This window comes from Diceros bicornis, chromosome 8 (assembly GCF_020826845.1).
Source record: "Diceros bicornis minor isolate mBicDic1 chromosome 8, mDicBic1.mat.cur, whole genome shotgun sequence".
NCBI classification, from domain to species: domain Eukaryota; kingdom Metazoa; phylum Chordata; class Mammalia; order Perissodactyla; family Rhinocerotidae; genus Diceros; species Diceros bicornis.
The window spans coordinates 2808951-2832293 of NC_080747.1; the positions used below are offsets into that span (position 1 = coordinate 2808951).

General features: G+C 58.9%; 1 protein-coding gene across 1 annotated transcript; it reads right to left on the reverse strand.

The window, feature by feature from the left end:
- Positions 1-489: 489 nt before the first annotated feature.
- Positions 490-22078, reverse strand: LRPAP1 (LDL receptor related protein associated protein 1). Its single transcript, XM_058546634.1, has 8 exons — positions 21849-22078; positions 11567-11711; positions 7485-7609; positions 6253-6373; positions 5377-5526; positions 4052-4134; positions 2874-3050; positions 490-952 (listed from the first exon to the last, which is right to left on the reverse strand). The coding sequence occupies exons 1-8, from the start codon at positions 22059-22061 to the stop codon at positions 890-892; spliced, it is 1077 nt and encodes a 358-aa protein (XP_058402617.1). The 5' UTR covers positions 22062-22078; the 3' UTR covers positions 490-889.
- Between the last annotated feature and the right edge of the window lie 1265 nt (positions 22079-23343).

Consider the following 23343-nt stretch of genomic DNA (forward strand, 5'->3'; position numbering starts at 1 on the left):
CACCGGAACGCAGCGCCTGGGTCGAGTCTCTTCCAGGCTCACACCTGGGACCCGCGCGAGATGGCTGACTGAGACTTTGGCTGTGAAGTCAGAAAAGGGCCCCCAGCGCTCTCCCTCAGTGAGAGAACTGGGCACTTCTGCTGGCATGGAGGCGCTGCAGGCTTGTCAGGCTCTTCCCGCCCAAACATGCAGGGGTGGGAGGAGAAATGTGCCAAGTGATCTGGCAGCAGGCCTCAGGCCAGAGATCACAGTGCCGTCCCTCTCTGCCCTGGCTTTTCGACCCCATTATTTCAACTCCAAACCGGGGGAGAGGTGACCGCAAAGGCCACCGGCCCTTGTGGTCACCTCATGCAGCAGAGAAGAACGGGGATGCATGGGGGCAGAAGAGGGACCTCCAAGCCGGCAGTGACGAGAGTGCTCACCACACCTGTGACTGAAGGCGCCATGGCCGAGCAGACACGAGACAGAGACAACTGAGGCTCAACGATCTCCCGACTGACACGCTGTGATATATTAAAGACTTCTGTACACGGTATTTCTGGTGGCAGATTTGCAAGATTTTGATGCAAACTGTGACCTTGTAGCATACAGGACCGCCACTCGGTGGGCAGCTGGAAACCAGCGTTCTTACCGGAGGCCACCATCGGCTTTGCTCGAGGGCAAGGTGCCTGCCAGTCAGGGCTGCGGGGGTGCGATGGCGCAGATCCCCTGCCAGGCCAACAGCGGCACCTGAAGCAACCCTTCCCTGCTAGGGCCCACATGGCCAGTCCCCATCACGCCCTCCTGAGGTTCTGTTCACGTGAAAGCCATCCCAAAGCACCTCGCCCGTCTTCAGGAAAACCCAGGCCCTCGGTGCCTCCCTTCCTGCGCCGCCGGGCTCCCCGGTCCGTCAGAGTTCGTTGTGGCGAGCTCTCGAGATGCGGCCGGACAGGTCCTGTAAGTGCTTCTTCACCTGCAGGGCAGAGCAGAGGACAGACTCAGTGAGGAGACCTGCCCCGGTGTGAGATACGCCATCTGGAAAGGAGAACTCTGAGCCCTGCTGTCTTACTTTCCCTTATCCACCCGTCCAGAGCCTGCCATGAACAAATCGTGCAAGCAGCTCAACGTGAGCCAGAAACCCCTGCTGCAGAAGACTAAAAACAAGCAACCAGGAGCAGATCACGCTGACAAAGAGGGTGCCTCTCTGCCATCTCCCTGCCGTGTCCACAGCCGTGAGCGGACGCGGACGCCTCCCCGGCTCCTCGAGGCTCTTCCGCCGCAGCAAGACGAGGGCAGGGGCCTCGTCAGCATCCCACGGCCCGGCCTCCCTCTTCCTGCGGCTTTTCCTGATCCCCGTGGAGCCCTGCAGGCTGGTGCCAGGGGAGGAACATGCGGACGGTTCCAGTGCCTCCTCTCAGGGGCTCCCCTCCAACCAACTGGGCATTCCTCTGCCCTCGCCCCAATCCCCACACATTTCCCACTGACAGGGCATCTTTTCTCCACGCTCAGGTGAAGCCAGGACCACTCGCTCACTTTTTACCTTCATCTGTCGCAGAGGAGGTCCTCTCTGCGACTTCTCGCAGCACGATGCTAACTTTAGCCTTGCCCTCCCTTGCGCCGGGCACTTGGCTCCTCCCCGCTACGCCTGCCAGATGCAGGTACACATCCATACACACCCCTCCTTCTCGGTAACTCTTCCTTCCTCTTACTTTTTAAGTTTTACTTCCTTTTGAATAGGTAACGTATCACCCCTGCAGTTCAAATTCAAAAGGCATGCAACAGGCTCCCTCCCACCCAGTTCCCTCCAGAGGCAACCTGGCCCATCTGTTTCCAGACTCTTCTGTACAACCGCAGCTCTTCTGGATAGAGGGCCCTTCACATTCTGATGCCACACAGGTGCCCCAATTTGTGAGCTCACCACAAATGACCTACCCAGCGCCAAGACAGGGCACCGGTCACCCCCACCTTGGCCGTTACAGAGCAGGAAGCAGTCGCTAGCCTGGGGCCTGCGCCACCTTTGGTGGCCCTGCAGGGTCGGGTGTTCAGCCTCAAGGGTCTGAGACAGACTCCACGGATGCGAAGCGTCCCTCAGCGGGGACCCGTTTCAGTCTCAGCTGTCCTACGTCTATGTATCACTTGGGGTTCAAACGTCACCCCATAATGGACTGATCCCCATCCAGGTTAGACAGGAGCCCGCTGAGCTGCACACACGAGGTGACCTACTCGGCCACCCGCTGCTGCCTTGAGCTGGTCCCCACGTCCTGTGGGATGAATGCGGCCTCCACGCCCACCAGGCAAACGTCTTGGGAGACTGCTGCCCATACGTGCACTCGGGACACTCCAAAGCCGTCTCAGGCTACGCGTACAGAGCGAGGGATGGGCAGACCCAGTGACCGGCCATACGTTCTTGGGGCCAAGACGCCAGTGGTGCAGCTGGAGGAGCCCGGGCTCCAGCCCCACCCACCGGCCTCACCTGTGCGCACACATAACCCCCGCGAGTCACGCAGTAAGAGCGTGAGCAGCGGTGCGGTGTCCTGGCCCTGAACAGGCCCAGGGGAGGGTGGGGGCGGGAAGAGCTGGGAAGCCCCTGCCCCACACCAGAGGGGATGGCCCAGCCAGCCCCCCTTCAGGGCCGCACGGCCCCCCGCAGGACCAGGCAGGTAGCTGTGGGTCTGATGCCCCCACCAAGCTCCACGGGGCACGGATGACCGCCTCCCGCCGCAGAGGAGGACACTGAGGCTCAGGGAGCGGAGGCGGGGCACACACGCGGCGGCGGGGAGGCAGGCCCCCTTCCAGAGGCCGGAGGCTGCACTCCAGGCGCCGATGTAGCCGTCACCCGCTTCCCCTGTGGAGACGGGCCGGCGTGCTGAGCACACGGTGCTGCAGACACCCACCTTATAGCCCAGCTCTTTGGTCTTCTCCTCCAGCAGGGCGCACTTCTCCTTGTTCCGGCTGACGTGCTCTCGGTCGCCGAAGCTCTCCACGTGCTTCAGCTTCTCGTGAGAAATCTCCAGCTGCTTCTGGTAGTGGTTATGCTTCTCAATTTTGGCTTCAAAGTGCTTCAGCTCCTCCTAGAATAATGTTTAAACAACTGAATTTTCCCCAACATGCCCTTAACGCCTGTCTGGTGTCCCTGGTCAAACGTGACGCCTGCTTCAGGAGAACACCGCGGGCAGGCCACACGTCTGGGGCAGGGATGGGGTCCTGCTGGGTGACAGGGTGACTCTGGCCACCCTCGCACTGTCCTCCCTTCTCCGCCCCCACTCTGTCAGCCCCTGCCCGCCTGACGCACCCTGGTCAGGCGTCCCACCGCCAATTCCACCACAGTCCTGGTCCCCATCAGCTGTCACCTCCTTGGGGCCTCCAGGGAGGCGCCAACTGCCCTGGCCAGGGTCCACAACAGCTCACGACATGCGTCCCTCTGAACTGGCCTAAGCTCCGAGAGGGGCTGCCTGTCCACCTTGCTCAGGACCAAGGCCCAGCACGGGGACCTTTGCTGGACAAGCTCTGACTTCCCTGCGTGTCCCGACACCACGTCTTGGTTCTCATCCAAGCTGATGACTAATGCTCAGGGGCCTCCCTGCTCCCTCCGCCACTCAGGGCTGTTGCCTCTTCCATCCTCCCTGCCACCCCTCAGCCTCCAGGCCCCACCTCGAGCTTCCCGGTCCCCCCAGCAGACTCTACTCTCGCTGGGCTCCCATCTTAGGAAACGGCAGCTTCATGCCCACAGCCCGTGTCCTTCACTGATCCCTGACCCACTGGCCTGTGGTGGCTTTGGCACAACAGGACCCACACTGAGGTGATGCTCAGACAACCAAAGACCCTGCCCTCCAGGCCCACTGCCAGGGTGCCACGTAGGGTCTTCACGGCTTCAGACTCCACTCACTGGAGGCCAGCTCTGTCCCACACGGGCCGTGACCAGACAACGGTGAGACAGAGGGCAACAAGGAAAAGCCCCCGTGAGAACGCTAATCTGCTGTGACTAAAGCAAGAAGCACGAGAGCCTTCCCCACGTTATCAGAAATGCTGCCACCTGATGCTGCTGAGGCAGCATGGTCTCACGCTTGCTCACCCGAAACGATTCCAGCTCCTTCTCCGTAAAGTTGGCCGACCTGGCCAGGTCCCACAAGTCGATCACTCGGGGCTCCTCGAACTCTGGTAGGAGGGCAAAAGCCATCTCAGGGACCACGTGGTGGCACCCCTGTGACACCCCGGGGCCTACATGTCCCACCTGGCCCCAGGGACATAGTGCGCGCGTGTGTGTCTGAGCACGTGTATGTGATAGAAGTGTGTGCACGTGTGTGTGCAGTGTCCTCAGGAAGCACGCCCAGCATCCTTCCCACTCGCGGTCACTCTAGAGTTCACAGGACCCGCTGGAACGTGGCCTCGGCGATGCCCTCACCTTCCTCGGTCAGCACGAGCTTTTCACACGGCACAGAGCTAACGCAGCATGCCCCTCTCCTCTGGAAGCAGCAGGGGAGGACGAGAGCACAAGCAGAGTGTGTGTGGTGGTGAGGGGTGGCGGGCATCGGGAGACTGCAGGTACCCTGGGGCATCCAGGGCAGGGCTTTGTCCATCCACCCCCACCCCCAGTCCTGGGCTGAGGCTCAGGCCACTGCTCGTCCTTCTAGCTCAAGGCCAAGCAAAGCAAACAGAAGGGACCCCTTGACCTCAGCCAGTGCTCACGAGTGCACGTAGCAAGGAGTGCCGAGTTTGGTCACCCGCCTCCCTTCCATCCCTGGAGGAGACCGGGAACAAGCTGGCCACAGCTGCCTGCCCAGTGGTCACTGCACCAGCTGCCCCACCTCCTGCCCAGGGCCCCAAGGGAACCTCTGCCTGGGCCTGGAGAGGGGCAGGCGTTCTGCCTCGCGTCCCCACTGCATCCCCGGGTCCAGAGTAGCACCCGCCACGTGGTCAGTGCTCCGTAACCACACGGTGGAGGACGAATGAACGGGATGGCTAGAAGCTGGGTAAAATGACAACCTGACTGACTTCCTGAAAACCCCACAGGGCACCAACAGCTGGGGCCTGGAGCGAGGAGTAGAGCAGAGACACCGGCCCACCCGCTACGGACCTGCAGCGCGAGCCAGAGGAAGTTTGGTATAGGCCAGCAAAGGGTGACGCTATTTGTTACTGCAACATAACCAGCTGTCCCGACTGATGCAGGGCCCAGGGAGAACTGACGATGTCACAGGGGTGGCACGAGAGTCAAGTACAGCTGAGTGTGACCACCAGGGAGAGAAACCCAGGTGTGCCTGCTGAGAATGGGGAGACAGACGGGAGGGTGCCTGCCCCGGGGCTCCCCGCTTCTGTCCCCCGTGACAGTTCTGGGTCACAGAGGCGACTGGGACAGACGGATGGACAATCACCCCCGTGGGGACAGGCCCACGAGCGTACCGGCCTCGGCGCCATAGCCCTGGTGGCTGACTTTGCGCAGGCGGTCAAAGCCCTGGTTGATGCCCCGCAGCCGGTCCTTCAGCTCCGCATGCTTGCTGTGCAGCACCTCCTCCTTGACGTCGGCGGGACCGATGACGTTCTCCTGAGTCTCTGCGGGAACAGAAGCAAAGCACCTGGTGAGGATCTCTGCCTCGAGGGCTGGCCCAGGACACCAGGACCTGAGATGGCCCTATGCCGCATCCCCGCGGAGTCTGCCTGAACCCGCACCACCGGGAGGGCAAGACTTCTCCCTCGCTCCTGCTGGAAGCATCGCCCCCCAGCAGCCTCTGTGGTTCCCACATGGACTGTCACCGCCTCGTCCTTTTATAGGTGTGGACGTCAGCACATGCGCTTCAGGACCGCCCCTCGCAAGGACGACCCTGAGCTCCCCTAGTAACCCCGACGACGACTCTGGATTCCACGACCTCCTACAGTTTGCTGACTTTCTGAGGGTGGGAAAACCACGGATTTGGAGGGGGGGGTCCTGAGTCCAAAACAATGGCGCCATCACAGAGAAGATCACGCCAGTCAGAAGGCATCAAAAGGGAGTGACTACCCGTTTGTGTGAGGACAGAGATGGCCAGTGGTGACCACAGAGATGACCCATGTTACTAAAGAAATGTTTCCTCTGACCAAACACACTCGTGCAACTGACAAAAGCACCCTGATGGGTTCCTACAGTGAGATTCCCACTTGGAAAACTGGGCAGTCTTGAGAAAAAAGCACTGGATCCCTCACACCCATTCCCTCTCTCTTCCCCCGGCAGCTCCATTCTAGAACATCCTGGAGCATTCTGGAGCCAGGGCTGCACAGGGAGGGCACGGGGGCAGGGAGCACCGTCAGTTCTGCTCAGGGTCTCCAGCAGGACGTTGTACTCATGAACTTTCTCTTTGTGGTGCTGAAACTCTCGCCACAGCTTGTCCAGTTCTTCGCTGGAGAATTTCCCAGAGGTCTTTGCCTAAGAGGAAGATGACCTTGAGTGAACTTCTGCCACGGGCCGTGTCACCCTGTCCACACCTCGGGACAATCCCACCATGGGCCGTGTCCACCCGTCCACACCTCAGGACAACCCCACTATGGGCCGTGTCCCCCTGTCCACACCTCGGGGCAACCACAGCATGGGCCGTGTCCACCTGCCCACACTCTGGGTGCCCCCTGCGGGCTGTGTCCACCCGGGGTCACATGGGTGGCCATCCCCTCGGGTCAGGCAGGCCCTTGCTCCCGTGTGAAGTGCTCGGGCCCTGTTCTTGCCTTGAGGACCCTTTACCAGGGGGTGGCAGGAAAATCAGCACCGTCACTGCTCCTGCCTGAACATCTCAGAGGCTGATGGGGACATGGCCACAAAGCCAGCTGGGGGTGGGGAGCGGCGATCCCTCCCAGGAGGCGCCTGGGGCCAGTCGCCTCACTGTCACCCCACCTGTCCCCTGGAGCTGTGCAGTGACATGCGACAAGGCAGGTCTAGGGACAACAGCTCCACAGCAGACTCTGCCCCCTCCCTCCTGCTCCAGCTCCAAGCTCCACCCTTGGGACCAAGGACACGGGCTGGTGCCAGAATTCCAGTTCTTGACCCACTCAGTGTGGTCCAGGCAGAACGTGCTGGACAGGAGCCGGTGGGTGGAGGGGAGTGCAGCGGGGGCGCCTCGCTGCGGCTGGCCCAGACGGCTGCCTGGGGGTGCCCCAGCGCCACCCACCCTTCCCAGACACCGCCCCCCCCCACCCCCCGTGAGCACACCTTCCCAACCACAGAAACCGTCTACAGCATCAACCGCAAAACTAAACAGACACAAAGTGAGCAACGCGGCCCACGTGACACCACACGCCTACGGGGTGTTGACAGGTTCTTGATAGTCGAAGCTCTAAGGGCTCATACACCAAATACAACTCCTTCACTGAGAGTGCGTGCGCTCAACAGGAAAGAGATGACAGCTACAGGGAGACAGCGCCCAGGTTCACGAAGAAACTGCTGCCTCGGGGAGACCCCCGCGCAGAGCAGAGGCTCCCATCACAGCCCCCTTGACTCCCGATGCGAGGACACGAGCTCCGGGGTTTGCGCACGTGCCCACGGGTACCTTGTGCCACAGCTTCTCCAGCCTGGGGTCGCCCAGGCTGTCGTCCTCGGCGCCGTCGCTGAGGAAGTTGCTGGTCACCTCGCGGGTGTCCTTCCTCCCGTCCAGACCATACTTGGCCAGGATGACTAGGAGAGAAGCAGGGGTTACTCAAGACGGTCCTGTCTGAGGGACAGGCCGGGCCCCCTGAGCTGGCCACAGGCCTGCTTTACTTCCCACAAGTGTCCTTCTGCCCCCTCTGGTTTTCTGGCAACCACTGAGGACCTGGCAGGAACAGGACGTGAACAGACCCGGGCTCCCGCTCTCACCAATGCGTCCAGTGGCTTGGGCCCCCCTCCCCCCACAACAAACGCCACTGCTTTGTGCTTTCCTACGACGTACGCTTCTGGCCTGAGGCCTATGTCACACGGGGGTCACACTGTGCCCAGTGGCATGCGGGCAGGTCTGGCTGGGACAGGAGTCTCTACCAATGGGGTCATTTTTAGACTGGTTTCATACATTTCCAAAACCAAAATCTGCAGCCCGGTTTCTGTCGTGGGGGGAACTCCAGTGAGCACAGAGAGGACAGCAGTTCGTGGAATGGATGGGGTGGAGGCCCAGGGGGAGCTTTTCCACAACCCAAATCCCATTTTTTTTGTGTATGCATGAGGAAGATTAGCCTTGAGCTAATATCTGTTGCCAATCCTCCTCTTTTTGCTGAGGAAGACTGGCCCTGGGCTAACATCCGTGCCCATCTTCCTCTACTTTATATGGGACGCCGCCACAGCATGGCTTGATAAGCAGTATGTCGGTCCTCCCCTAGGATCTGAACCTGAGACCCCAGGCCGCTGAAGCGGAGTGAGTGCACTTAACCACTATGCCACTGGGCCGGCCCCCCAAATCCCATTTTTATTTGGAGGAAATGATTTTCTAAAGGAGAAACTTCAGTGTCAGCAGCTTCCAATAAAAAGTTAACAGTGAAAAACAGGCCACCAGCCTGCTATTGGCTGGTTAGCACGGGGATGGTGATTGGGAGTTACTTCTCAGTAAAGCCAGGACACGGCCCTGCCCCACAGGCCCCCTCACCAGCATGGGGTCTGCGGCTGGTCTCCCAGCACCCTGTCATTACCAACACGACCTGGAGTGGGCCCGGGAAGCCGCTCTTGGGCACGGGGCAGGAGTCCACTCTCAGCTGTGGCTCTTTGGGCCAAGCCCTCTGCTGGGTCCTCCCCAGAACTCGGGGCCCACCCGGGATACCCCCCCCCTGCATTTCCTCCCACTCCCACACACCTCCTTAGTTGGAAGTGGGCTTGCCCCTTCCTCCTGCTCTGCAGGGACAGGGTCCTCACCGACTGCAGAATCTGGCCCCACTGACCACTCCAGGGCCTCACTCCAGGCCTCTCGCAAGTTCCCAATCCCATCTTCCCTAGAAATTGTGCGTGGGGCTCCCATTTCCTCTGCACTCCATCCCTGCCATCCCTGGGGTCCTCATCATCCAACCCAGTGGCCCACCTGACCCCTGACCCCCACCCTTTCCTTTGGACCTCAACCCCAACACACGCTGGGCACAACCAGTCCTAGTGGGGGCATTGCAGCCAACGTGCACGCACCTCCACGCCCCACTCGTCGCCCCAGGGGTCCGCCCTTGGTCATGTCAGCCCCGCGGAGTGGTCCTGCGGCTGGGGGCACCAGGGCCCGTGCTCAGCTGCTCGCTGCTCCTGGAGGCTTCACTTCCCTTGTCTCAGCCTACACCACCCGCGGCTCAGAACTCACTCTGCCTGGAAGCCTAGACCATTGGAGGTCTCGAGAAGGACCTGTGAAGTGTGCGTCCCCAGTGCCCCAGCCTGCGAGAGTTCATGGTGCTCCTAAACGTTAAAGATCGGTCTGGGGTCTCCTCCCTGAGCTGCAGAAGGCCCGTCTACTGACCCATGGAGGGCTGCCCCGGGCGATGGGACACTGGCCAGGTGGGCCACACCCCCGTTAAGACTCATGAAACCGTGTACTGAGATCTGTGTTTCATCACACCTAATTTATACCTTAAAAACCGTTTAGAAGGAAAGGCTGCCGGGTGCCTCCTGCCCAGCAGGCCGGTGCCTGGCCTTGCCTCCGAGGCCCACTCGGCAGCTGTCCCGGCCAGCCCCTCAGAGGCCTGGCACACCCCCAGGCTTTGCACTGCTGACGCACCCGGAACAGCCCCAATGGACCCCGAGCCTGGGGAGGAGCGATGGGGAGCGGGCCCCACTGTGTCACCTGGCTCTCAGAGACCAGGTCTTCCAAGTCCAAACCGAGAGCCCCGAGCCAGAGGCCAAAGAAGGCTGCACCAGACCCCGTCAAAAAGCAAGTCACACAAGACGTGGGGTGGCCTCAGCAGCCTGGACTCTGGAAGGTTCTGGATTCCAGGAGTGCTGGGTTTGCCATGAACTGGAGTCACAAATACTAAAGCTGGAATGGAAGAGGGCCCACGGAGCACCAAGCGTACCCCCTTCTGCATGTGGGCCAGGACACTGGGGCCCTGGTGCTCCCTGGGAGTGCACTGGCGAGGGCGCCGTGCTGGAAGGGGTCAGGGCAGCCCGGCCTGGGGCGTGAGGCAACCCCGGGGGTGATGCAGCAAGCAGAGACAGCAGGATCCACCTGCTCAGGACTCAACTGGGTGTGGTGGGCTCGCCACTAACAACGTCAGCCTAGACAAGGCAGATCCGATGTGGGTTGCTCTCTAAGGTGCCGGGGCACGTCTGGTGTACCCGTGACAGACCTGGTTACACTTGGGTCCTCCCTTTCATGTCCCAAGCGCTGGCCTGGTCACTGCACTATGGGAACCCCTAGCTGTGGCACCAGCCTGGGTAACGGCCCGCGGGGGAACTGACGGGATGGGGGCGCCCACAGGCCACATCCAGAAGATGGCTAGCCAATCGGTGAACGCGGGTCTCCCTGATCGAATGCTCAGGATGGTCTGCTTCAGCACTCAGCTCTTCCCGGTCCAGCCGAGTCTTCTGCCAGGTCACCTTGGCACCCACGAAGAAATGCCACCCAAGCAGAAAACAGGGATGGCCCCACCTGGGACATGGACCCGGACACTGTCCGGGCTGGAAGCCACTCCCAAGAGGACACAGCCTGGCAGTGGGAGCTCAGGGTGAAGGCTGGGAGATGACCGCTGGGTGACCTCTGTGCCCCCTCCTGCTCCTCCATCTCTCAGCCCCGGGCCACCCGGAAAGCACAGCGAGCGCGTGAGATGGTGGGACGGCTACAGGGCAGACTCTAAGTGCAGCAACCACAGCCACGACCACCCCATCCCCGCGATGGCTGGGCCCTGCAGGGAGCTGCCCAGGCTCAGACCGGTGAGGGCAGGCCCACGCCACATGCCCTGCCATGGCGGGTGGCAGGCCAGGGCGCAGTGGGTCTCCAGGCGGGGGGAGCAAGCAGGCAAGAGGGGGTCTTGCCTTCCTTCTACTCTATGCTCTTCACCACACGGACGATAGCAAGACCACTCAGCTAGGAAGCGTCACCCTGAAACGCGGCTGAGCAGAAGGCACGGGCAGTGCGTCTGGACGGTGAGAGGAGGGCAGAGAGGGGGTCTGAAAGACCTCTGGTCCATGAGAACACGTGGCTTTTGCACACTGGGCCGCCTGGGTAGATAAGTGTTGTGTGTCTTCGTGAATACCAACCGTAACAAGCAGCTCACTACACCCATCTCAACATACTCCAATCTGTTAGAAAGCTATTTTCCTAACAGATCTGAAACCTGCTCGCCTGTACCTTCCAGACTCTGGGAACACCCCTGCTTCCTCTTCCAGGTGACCGTGGGCAGCAGCCGCCCCCAGCCTCTTTCTTGGGCCAAGCAGCTCCAGGGCCTTCAGCTGCTCGTGTGGTAACACCCCAAACGCCCCCAGCCTGGTGCTCCCTCCGGTTTGCCAGAGCCCTCACAGAACAGCCCAGCAGCCATGCCCATGGCCGAGAGTCGCTCTGTCCTGGGAGGTGAGCCACCAGGCAGACTGCACCAGGACGGCCCACTCCTGTCTTGCCCACAAACCAATGAGTCAGAATGAGAAGCCAGGGCCATGGAGCCTGGGTGACCTCGTCCCCTCACAGGAAAGAGGAAAGAAGGATACCATTGAGATTGCGTCTGAGTTTTGCTTCTTTCTCTCCGTCTTCATCTAAGCCTTCAACCTTCAATTTCTTCCAGTTGAACTCATCCCTTTCTTGTATCTTCAGGTCAGCATGGAGCTCGGAGAGTTTCACAGGAGGAAGCTGCAGCTGCAGAGGGAGAACAGAGGACATCTGACCTCCCGCTGCGTGAGGAACCAACGGTACAGCCCAGAGACGCTGGCCCTGGAGAAAGGCGACCAGGAGACGTGGGGACGAGCGGGAGATGGAGTCAGCGTCTGGGACGGTCAAAATCCCGCACGTGTTCCCGTGAGAACTTCAAAGGGACCTCTGCCTCAGCACGAAGACCACTGGCCTTTATACACGGAGCCTCTACGGCACGGCGTGAGCCACCACTATCCGCAGCCTGAGCACACGGGTGCAGGAGGGAGACTGGGTGCCCCTTCCTCTGGATGACGCCACCTGTCACAGCAAGTCCCACCTTCCTGGCCTGGACCCTGGGGACATTCGTGGGGACCTGGGCCAGTGGGGCAGGGTGGGAGGATGCAGAGGCAGGAACGCGGGGCTTAGTGAAAAAACCACCATCTTTTCCTTGTGTTACATAACTAGAAAAAAAATAAACTACATCTACTAGAGAGAACAGGAGATTGGATTTATGGTAAACTTCCAAATGAAATTAAAAAAAAAAAAAAGACACACAACCGTGGCTGCCCCGGGAAGTCGCCGGGAAGCCCTGGCTGGCGTCTCCCTTCTCCCTCCGAGAGGCGGTGGGTCAGGAGCTGGCAGACTGAGGGCCGCGGGGGCCCCCAGCGCGGGCTGAGGCCTCTGGGGGAACCTCTGGTCCTGACGGGTCCTGCTCCCTGCTCGGCCGCCAAGCGTCAGGCCAGTACCACCTCTGCTGGCTGAAATGACACGTGAAGGTTCTAGTCAGTTCCATTAAACATGCAGCTTTAAAAACGAATTGGTTAACATGCCTGACTAGACGCTCCCCCCCACCCGGAGGGACTCGCTAATGACACAGTGACAGGACCCAGGGCTGCAGGTATGGGTCCCCTGGGCAGCACTTCTGTGCCTCAGCTCCCTCGATGGCCGGTGCTCCCCTGTCAGTGTCCACTGAGACACTGGCGAGGGCCCTGGGACTCGTCCCCGGGCGGCCTGGCTGTCTGCGGGAAGGATCTGTTCCCGTGTGTGTGTCTGTGTGTGTGTGTGTGTGTGTGTGTGTGTGTGTGTGTGTGTGTGTAGAAAATAAAGACTATAGACTCCTACAAGTCCTTCATCCACGATTGCTATAACTTCAGAGCCCCCGTCTTCACCTCTCATGGACCCTTACTCAGGGGGGAGGTCTGTCCACATGAGTATTCTTAAAGGGACCCTGGGCCTCTGCAACAGGAAGGATCGGTCCCCACTCATCTGCTGCGAGTGGACCCTGCAGGGGCTCCCCTAGCCCCCCAACCCCTCGGCAGGCAGGTCACTGGGTCCTGGAAAGACACGCTTACTTCATCCCATCCCTGACCCCATGCCAGCTCCCCCGCTTCAGTGCTGGTCCAACAGCAAGTGTGTCTGCGTCAGCTGATCCGAGAAGCAGCACTGCCAGAGGACTCGGGACCCGACACGGTTTTCTCCTTCACAGACTCCCAGTCCAGGAGTCCCGGATTAAGGCTACGACAACCTGCAAGTTTGTGGCAGTTTCCATGCAGAGAAGGAAATAGTTTTAATTTCTGAGTTTTTCACTGGCGGCGTGTGAAACCTGACACTCGTGTATCCTCTGCCCTTCTGTTCTTACTCCCACCCTTAAAAACAAGTCCTTACTGACTAGTTACGTGAAATGCTAAAAGTTACAACGTTGCAGTTATGGATACAAATGGTGTTAACTGGAAAGATTGAAGCATTCTAAATGTCAAAAAAAACCCCCCACACGAACACCAAAAAAAAACCCCCCAAACTGCTTTGAGACTCTTAAAGTTTAATGGTGGATTCCTAAAGCCACACCAGTCCCACGCTGGAACAGCTGGTGAGAAGGCCAATTCCTTGTGAGCTCAGCTCCTGGCTCTGACCCATCCCCGGCTCACTGCTCCGGGACAAGCTGCATCCTCCACGGAGCTCGGGTTCCTCTCTATAAAGCAGGTTTGCTGAGATCTGCGTGACCCAGGGTGTGCCTCGGACACTCACACCAGGGTCCACGGAAACAGGTTCTGTGGGCAGCAAAGTGGGGAAGGCTGCACACCACACCCACACTGTGACATCAGCATATTAAAGGCTCTGAGCAGTCCTGCAGCAAAGGAACTATCAGCTCTGTTGGGCCCAGTTTCCCAAACCTATTTAATCTCAGACCAGTTACCTTCCCTGAGTACCCACATTCTTGGGAACAAGTCCCTGAGCGGATGGTGGCTAAGGATACCCAATGGCCTGAGTCTGAGCTTGTCTTGGAGCTGGTCCCCACCAGGACCCCTCTGTGGCTCCAGCAGGGACCCACCAGCACTCACTCCTTGCAGCCCCACTCCAGGTGCACTGACTAATTACGCCAAACCCCCCATGTCTGGAACTGCCTCGCTCCACTCTTCCCGTCGGGGGCCCAGGAGCATCGCTGAGCAGCTCATCCTTAGGGGCCTCCTGGGTTCTCAGTCAGTGCCAGGCCTGGGCACAGGAGGCCCCTAACACAGGCCCTGACCCCCAGGGCCAGAGAACTATCACCTACAACTGGGTGGTGCCAGAACCCAGGCGACATGGCTGGCTCTGTGGCCTGCCCTCCCCTCCCCTCCTCTCTTCTCCAAGCACTCCCCAGCCCTCACAGCCACAGCCTCACCTGACCTCCCTGCCACACCTGACGGGGTGGGGGTTGGTGGGCGGCACAGCTAGCCACAGCTGCACAGCTAGCCGAGTGAGCTGCTGCCCCCCGGTCGCTTCAGTGGCTGCAGTGGGCCACCGCCCTCCACTGGGGCAGAGAACAGAGAAGGCTAGCAGGATGCACACACCGCGTGAGGGGCCACTCCAAGTGATGCTGCTGGGAAGGGAGGCTCCAAGTGCCCGCGGTGTCACCACGGGCCCCTACCCCGAAGCCGCAGTGAGGCAGGCAGGGGCCTCGGCTTCAGGCCGGGAATGAGAACTGACCCTGTGTTCTGTGGCCCCAGGCTCTGGGTCACCGTGCCCACCCCACAGAGCACAGAGTCCAGGGAGGCCGAGAGGAGACCTGGACTGCTGCTCTGGCCCTTCCTGCTGACTCCCGTCAGCGCAGCCAGACCAACGGGAACAAGCATGCTTCAAGCTGGGCCCTCTGCCAGAACATTCCACTGCGGATCTTCATAGGGCTGCACCTACCAGGGACAAGGCCTCAGCTCAGACACACCCACCCCACAGTAAGGAGGCCGGGCCTGCAGGTGCTCCTGCGGGGCAGTCGGCACTCCTGGCGGCGGAGGTCAGTCTGTTCACTGCACGGGACAGCGCAGCCTGCCATCACCCACACGGTATAGGGACAGGACCACCGTGCCTTTGAGGTTAAAACGGTCATCACGATGATCCCTTCGGGGATGGCCCGGATGAACGGCTGAGAACCTCTGCAAAGGCTTACCCAGATGGGACAAGGAGAACGGCCAGCATGCTGCCCTCATGAATACCCGGCAGCTACTGGGATCAGCCATCCAGCTTCTGCTAGGCCCCTTGGGAGATGCTGAGGACACCCGGCCAGTCCTCCATGGGTTTGAAATCTAGCCAGGGAAGCTCCTCAACAGTAAAAAGACAGCACCAGGGCCCAGGGCAAGAAGACTTTCTAACTCTCTGGAAGTTTCCTCGTCCCGCTCTGTGGGCTCTCCATCTCCTCTGCTGGCTCTCCTAAGGGCAGGCCTTTGTTCAGCCTCTTCAGGAGGCCTGGGCTCTCTCGCAGTCTCCCCATTCCCACCACCTCCCAAGCCTGAGGCCCTTCCATTTGAAGCCTCCCCCTGGATGCCCAGGGCTCCCTAAACAGCACCCACGGTGGGCTTACCTGGCCCCACCTCCCCAGCCCGCCTCCCTGAGCTGTCCCAGGCCCCTTCAGGCCCCACTGTCACCTGGACGCCCGTCTGCTGGCGCTCTCAGGAGACCAGCAGGAACCGCAGCCTCGTCTGACCTGTGCGATCCCCAGGGCAGAGGAACCGGACGATGGTTCTGAGCGTGCTGAGTTCCCAGGAGGGGCAAACTGGGCGCCAGGAGGTGGGGAGTGGGCAGGCAGGAGGAAGGGAGGCCCCTCCTGCAGGAAGAACGGGCTCATGCTGTGATGACTTTAAGCCCACATTTCTGCACTTAGTGACGGCCCCGGAGTAAGAGGCTGCTTCCATTTCTGGTTCCCTGCACACGGACCCCTGGCTGCTCTGTTACTCGGCTCTTATTCAGCGGTGTCTCGTTTGCTGTGCTGTGCCGCTCGGAAGGAGGCCTCCAGCCCCTCCAGGATGCCGAGGACATGGGGCACTGAGGCCCAGGCCCCAGAGCATCTCTCTGCAAGAGCAGGGCTTGCTCTGCCGCCACCACCAGGGGCCTGCTTGCAGCAGGAGCAGCAGCCGGGGACAGTGAGGGCCTCGGGGCAGGCTCCCGGCTCTGCTCTCTACGGTTACTGCAACAGCACAACCGTCCTGGGTGCCCCTCTCTGGGGTTGCAGGAGAGGGACCTGGGTGTCCTGACTGCCAGCTAGCTGCATCACAGGGGGGCAGATTTGACGACCTCAGGCTGGTAGACAAACCGTAGGCCTGTGGTCCCTACTCACCATTTACCTTCCTGTCTGCCTCCCCAGAGCCCTGGCGGAGTCAACGTGCCAATGTCCAGGGCAGCAGCCCCATGAACTGTAGACTGGTGCCCACCCGGGTCTGTTACTGTCACGCCCCCCTCTCAGGTCTGAGGCCCCTGGGGATTTAAACTACATGCAGCATCTCACAAAAATCAGCTGTGGTCTGGTGCTGACCCTCCCCTGAAATGTAGGGGCCCATGAGTTCAGTGCTGGAAATGCCCACGGGCAGAAGTGCCCCAGAAACAGCAGCCATCAAGTCCAGGGAGAAAAGGAAGAAAAGGAACAGGTCACATGCAAACATCTGGTGCCCACTCTCTGCATTCTTTCAATCTCTTCAACTCAAAGTTAAATGTTAACACATCATGCAAAAAGAACTAGTTAATAAAAACCCAACGAAACAGAACCTGTCCAACATTAACAGTGAAGTAAACCCTCAAGAAGGATAAGACGGGCAAATGCGTGGGGAAGGAGGTGGCTCTCAGACACAAGCTCAGGGGGCACCAACACCCTCCAAGGAGCTGCTCGGGCCGGCTGACCCATCCTCCCGCCGACTGCTCGCGGACCAGGGGCCCCAGCACTGCTCACGACCCCTCGCACCCTCTTCTGCCAAGCACTTCCACGTGCCAGGTGAGGGCTCTGGAACTTTCACAACTCTGGGGTAGCCTGGTTAAACCGAGGCCCAGGGAGGTTAAGAAGCTGGCTCAGAACACGTAACTAAGTCACTGGGTATTTTCTTCTTTTTGATGCCATTGTGAACGGGACTGCTTTCTTAATTCCTTCTCAGAGTTTGACATTGGTGACAGAAACACACTGGCTCTTTTATGGTGATTTTGTATCCTGTACCCTTAGTGAGTTCATTAGCTCTTAACAGGTTTTTTTTTTTTTTGGTGCGGAAGAGTGGCCCTGAGCTAACATCTGTGCCCATCTTCCTCTTTTTTGTATATGGGATGCCGCCACAACATGGCTTGACAAGCAGTGGATAGGTTTGTGCCTGGGATCCGAACCAGCAAACTCTGGGGCGGCCGAAGCAGAGTGCACGAACTTAACCACTACGCCACGGGGGTGGCTCCCTCTAACAATTTTTTAATGGAGTCTTTAGGGTTTTCTACATATCATATAAGATCATATCATCTGTGAACAGAAATAATTTTGCTTCTTCCTTTCCAATTTGGATGCCTTTTATTTCTTTTTCTTGCCTAATGGCTCTGGCTAGGACTTCAAGTGCCATGTTGAACAGAAGTGATTAAAAAAAAATGGGCAAAGAACTTGAATACATATTTCTCCACAGACAACATACAAATGCCAAAAGGCACATGAAAAGGTGCTCGATATCACTAACCATCAGGGAAATGCAAATCAAAACCACACTGAGATATCACACCTCACACCTGTTAGGATGATTATTAAAAACAAAACAAAACAGGAAACAACAGCTGCTGGTGAGGATGTGGAGAAACTGGAACCCTGGTGCACTGCTGGTGGGAATGTAAATTGGTGCAGCCACAACGGAAGCTGTATGGAGGTTCCTCAAAAATGCAACACAGACCTACCCTATGATCCAGCAATCCCACTTGCGGGTATACGTCCAAAGGAATGGAAATCAGAATCTCGAGGAGGTATCTGCATCCCCATGTTCACTGCTGCATTGTTCACAACAGCCCAGATGGAGAGACAACCTAAATGCCCATCAACAGATAAATGGATAAAGAAAATGTGGTATATACATACAATGGAATATCGCTGAGCCTCAAAAAAGGAAATCCTGCCATTTGTGACATCATGGATGAAACTGGAGGACATGATGCTAAGGGAAACGAGCCAGACACGGAAGAACAAATGCTACATGATCCCACTTACGTGAGGAATCTAAAATAGTCAAACTCAGAGAAGCAGAGAGTCAACGGCTGGTGACCAGGGGTTGGGGGAAGGGAATAGGGGAGGTGTTGGTCAAAGGGCACAAAGCTTCAGTTACACAAGACGACTAGGTCCTTGAGACCTCCTGTCCAGCACAGGGCCTCTAGCTAAAACACTGCTATTCATCAAGACGTATACGGTGAACACGTACAGCTTTTCCTATGTCAATCACATCTCAATCAAGTGGTAAAACAAGGTCACTGGGCACTGGTGCCCACCCAGGCCTCTGGCCACGGCTCTGTGCTCTGGCTGAGTGATGGTGGGCAGAGCACAATCCAAGGAGGCTGGGTGCCGTGCAGGCATCAGCATGGCGCCTGTGCCTAGTGGGGACCTGAGCGTCCATGTCCACCTCGAGGCACCGCCTTCCAGCCGTCTTACTCGCATGGTGCGCAGTGAACAAGCTCCAAGGACAGAACCCGGCCCACCTGCCTCTGAGCTGCTGTGGGGACATGTGCAGGTGACGCCCGGTCTCTGGCCTGCCCTTCCTGAGTCCTCCCTGGGGCAGGGGGATGTACTGCATGTGTACAGAGAACAAGGGAAAGGAAACAGGCCACACATGGGGACAGTGAGGTGTTCAGACACAAATCCCCCTACCCGCCCTCCCACCTTGGAGGACAAAAGGCGCTTCTACACGTTTTAATCACCAGGGTCAGGATGATTAAACCCGATGGGAACCTGGAGCTCACAGTAGCACGTCTGAGCGCTCTGCGATGGCACTCCGAGGGCCTGCTCAGGATGTCCCCCCAACACCAGAACACGTGGCATCCAGACGATCCTGCGCCCAGAGGCCCCCTCAAGAAGACTTCTCACGGTTTCACCCAGCCTCCAAAGCTCCAAGGACAGCCCCCGGTGCCCACTGCTCAGGAGTCTTGCAACAGCCCGGAAGATGTCACAAGACCCACGAGGCTGGGCAGAAGTAACGCTGGTTCCTACCGCCTGGCCCACAGCTCTTCTAAGCACTTCTATTAAACAGGAACTGGATAATTTCACAGCAAGTCAAGATTTAAGATGCTGGGATGGGATGAAGCAACAGAAGCAGTTCCCTGGTCCGGTCTGAGAGGACGAGAAGTGAGTTTCAGTGTCTTCTCAGAGGTCCCCGATCATGGCATCTGCGCACCAAGGCAGCCCCAGCCCACCCCAGCCCATAAAACATAGATTGCAGAGAGAGAACGAGGCAAGTCACTTCATCAGACTCTTTTACCCTCTTTCTATGATACACCATATATACTACGGTATCATCTTACATCTAGAAAACAAAGACACACTGGATGTTTTCATGCAACAAATTATCGAAAGGACAAAATCAAAAGGCTGAGAACACTGGTGTGCAAGGTGTGCCACCAGACACGTGGCTCTGAGCAGCAGGAGTGCTGATTCCGGGCTGGGCACTGTCTGAGGCCTACAGCCAGCTCGACACCCAGGACCAGCTCCCACCACCGCCCTTAGAGCTTCCATGTTGAGAAGGACCAAGAGCCTGCCTACAAGTGCGAGGCTCTCTGAAGTGGGGAGGGACACGGAAAATGCCACTGGGCATAAACCCCACCCGGAGGACCTGCACATTTTGTTCAGTAGAACAGACCTGCACATGTGACCGCTGAATTTTAGGACGAAGCAGACTGGACAGTATGTGTAGTCCAATGACCGTCTGTCCGTGGCCGGGACAGGGCTGGGGTTCCCGGAGAAGAGAGAGCGGGGGTCAGTCCCCTGCACACAGACGTGACTTGAGACTGACACAGGTCAGCTCTGAACCGAGCACGTGAGATGCGGGGGACGTCCAGGTGCAGTGAGGGCAGGTGAGCGGCTGACAGGTGTGAGGAAGCAGCCCGGCTGACAGGTGCAAGGTGGGGTGGACAGGACGGCCCTGCAGGCAGGTGGAGGGCTGGGGCTGGGCTCCTGGGCACAAGAGTGCATTTCCGGACACAACGTCCAATTCAGTGAGCCAGTCCCTCCCGGTTCCCAGATGCTCAGCCTGCTGGGAAACCACCAGTCAGCAAGCTGTGCAGTGCACCCACCACAGTGGGCTCTGAGGATGGGTCCCTGTGCCCCCAGATCACTCCTGTTCCCTACCACCACACCCAAATCCAGGTGCTCCCAACCCCTCGCTTCAAGAAGCCTACCTGCCTCTCCAGCCCCGGGTGCTCTCTCTGAGAGAGCGCACCTCTGCAGGCTCAACACACCCTGGGCCTGGACAGCCTGGCCTGGAGAGCCCCCAAGGGAAATCCTCAAGGACACTGGTCTGGGAACAGCGCTGGGCCCAGGAGCAGCTCATTACGGGCCTGTGGAGCCCTGCACGTGACATCAACTCCACCCTCACTGCCCCTCTCTTACCTCGTTCTCCCCTGCCCAAGTCTCTCCTCTTTCTCTTCCAAAACTTAGTCTTTATTTTGCAAACATTTTACTCTCCTTCTCAAAGACACAGGAATGCATAACACTGGAAGACCGGATCTAATCTGACCCCCTTCATTTTAGATACTGAGGCCCAGAGGGGCAGGGGGCGTAGTTCAAATACTCTTTCCACTAAACACACCCTGCCTAACAAAGGAGTGAGCGTTATGAACACTGGTCCAGGGTCACACCCCAATTAGGAAGTTGCAGTCCAATTCTGCCCTCACAGGCTGAGTGACCTTGGGGACACCCTTGACCCTCTGGGCCTCCTTATCTTCATCTCTTAAATGCGGGTCAGGTGAGATCATTCCTCAGGTCTTGTGCTCTCTGTGTTCTCAACTGATCCCTTCTCCTCTCCCCTCACCTCGTCCCTCCTCCCAAACTAACAGACAGGCCTGCTGCTGGGGCTGCTACCATCCCAGGACACGCCTGTTTTTCTTGTTTCTCCAGAGGGAGGTGTAACCTAAGAGAGGAGGCAAAGAGCTGCAAGGCAGGAGGCCTGAGTCCAGCCTGGCTCCACCACTAACTTTGGAGAAGTTGCTCCGTCCAGCAGCAAACAGTGGGCCTGCCTACAGGGACGGGTCTGTCTCAGCTGCAGAGGGGCAGTACTAACTAGAAGGGCAGCCCCTTCTGCCCCAGCACCCAGGCCTCCCCAGTCTCAGCCTGAAATCACAGGTCTCGGTCTCCCTTTCCACTGCAGAGGGGTAAGGGGTGACCCTACCTACACCTGGGGGCGGGTCTAAGGACTGTACACACCATTTGTCAACGGGTGCGTGGCCCAGGCCCTCGAATCCGAGATTAGAGGAGGACTGGCCCTAGAACCCCTGAGATCAGAGGAGACCCTGGCCCCGCGGACCCCCGAGGTAGTGGAGGCCCTGGCCCCGTGGACCCCTAAATAGAGGTGACACTGGCCCCACGGAACCCAGAGATAGAGGTGACCGTCGCCTCGTGGACCCCCAAATAGAGGTGACCTGGCCCTAGGGACCACCAGATAGAGGTGACCCCGGCACCGCGGACCTCCCAGATGGAGGTGACCCTGGCCCTGCAGACTCCTGAGATAGAGGTGAGCCGACACCGCGGACCCCTGACAGAGGTGACCTCGGTCCCGCAGACCCCTCAGATAGAGAAGGCCCCGCCCAGGAGAGAGGATTAGAGGCGACCTCGGCCGCGCAGACCCCCCGATAGAGATGACCCCGGCCCCGCGGACCCCCCAGGTAGAGGAGCCCCCGCCCGCTCACCCGCCGGGCCTTCTCCCACAGCTGGTTCAGCTTCTCCATGCGGAACTCCCCCCCGGGCTCGCGCTTCGGGGGCGGCTCGGGCTCGTTCTTCTCCCGCGAGTACTTGCCGCCGTGGCCCGCCGCCGGCCAGGGCCCGAGCAGCAGCAGGAGCAGCAACACAGACAGCAGCGGCAGGAGCCCGCACGGCCCAGCTCGGACCCTCCGCAACGCCATCTTCCTCCTCCCGTGGCCGAGACCCCGCGCGGCCGGACGGAAGAGGCCCCGCCCCGGGCCCGGGCCCGGGCCCGCCCCCGCCCCCGCCCCGCCGCCCAGCCTCCTGGGAGTTGTAGTCCCTCCCGGCGCGGCAGGCCCTGGCGAGGCCGCTGGCGGACTACAAGGCCCGGGAAGCCCTGCGGAGGCACGTGAGCCTTTCCTAGGCAACGACGCCGCGGCCTCGTGGCGCCCGGCGCCCCGCAGCCCGGGCGGCCGAATGCGGCCAGGACTGCCCTAGGTGGGCTTGCGCGGTTGGGAAAGGATGGGGTCGCCCGGATCCCGGACCCCAGAATGACAGGACACCCCTTCCCTTCCACTCCGTAGAAAGAGTAAACAGTTCAGAAATCGGGACCGTGTCTGGCTGTTGCTTAGACTGTTCCTGTGTCATCTGCATTGATAGGGAATCTTCTTTGTCGTTACGGGCTTCCAGAAGGTGGTCCTGCTCGGCACTCAGGCGTAAGTGTCGCTGCTGTCAGGAACCTTAGAACCACCTAGCCCACTCCTTCACTTAGCAGAGGAAGAAAACAGAGGTCCAGGGAGTCCCAGGTGCCCTGGGCCTTCTACTTCCCGTACCCCATGACCCAGGGAGCGCCTGCACCCCAGCACTGTCTTTGACCTGCTTCCCAAACACTGACCCTCCGTGCACTCTTTCGGGACCTATTAGAGAGATTTGTGTGCCTGTCTCATTTGTTCCCAGCTGCTACATTTTAGTAGATCAGCAAAATTTGGGGCTGGGCCAGTGAGTTGGTGTGTACCCTGGAGGCAGAGTGGGAAAGAAAGGGAGAGAGTGAGATAGGGATGGCTGTCCTCAAGTATCTTGAGACAGAGGGTCTAGTAGAGACATCAGCTAGGTGCCTTGGGGCTGTTGATACAAAATAACTGATAACCATTCTATAGATAAGAGAAATAAGGCGAGTTTACTTGAGCCGGAGTGAGGATTATAACCTGGGAAGGCCTTAGAAAGCGTTCTGGAGAAGCATAGTTTTCAGTACAGTCTTATATCTTTTTAGAACAAAGAACATACGTTAGACATACCCAGGGTACGTTTTTATCAAAATTTCAGAGGCGCTCAATTGCAAATTAGCAGGTAACCGTGACCATGACGTCAGGAAAGGGACTAATCCGGGCATTACCAATAGGGCATTACCAATAGGGCATAGGAGGGGAAGTATGCATTCTTATCTTAAGAGAGTGTATTCTTTAATGGTTAAGCAGATGTACAGTGTATGTTTGATAGGTCATA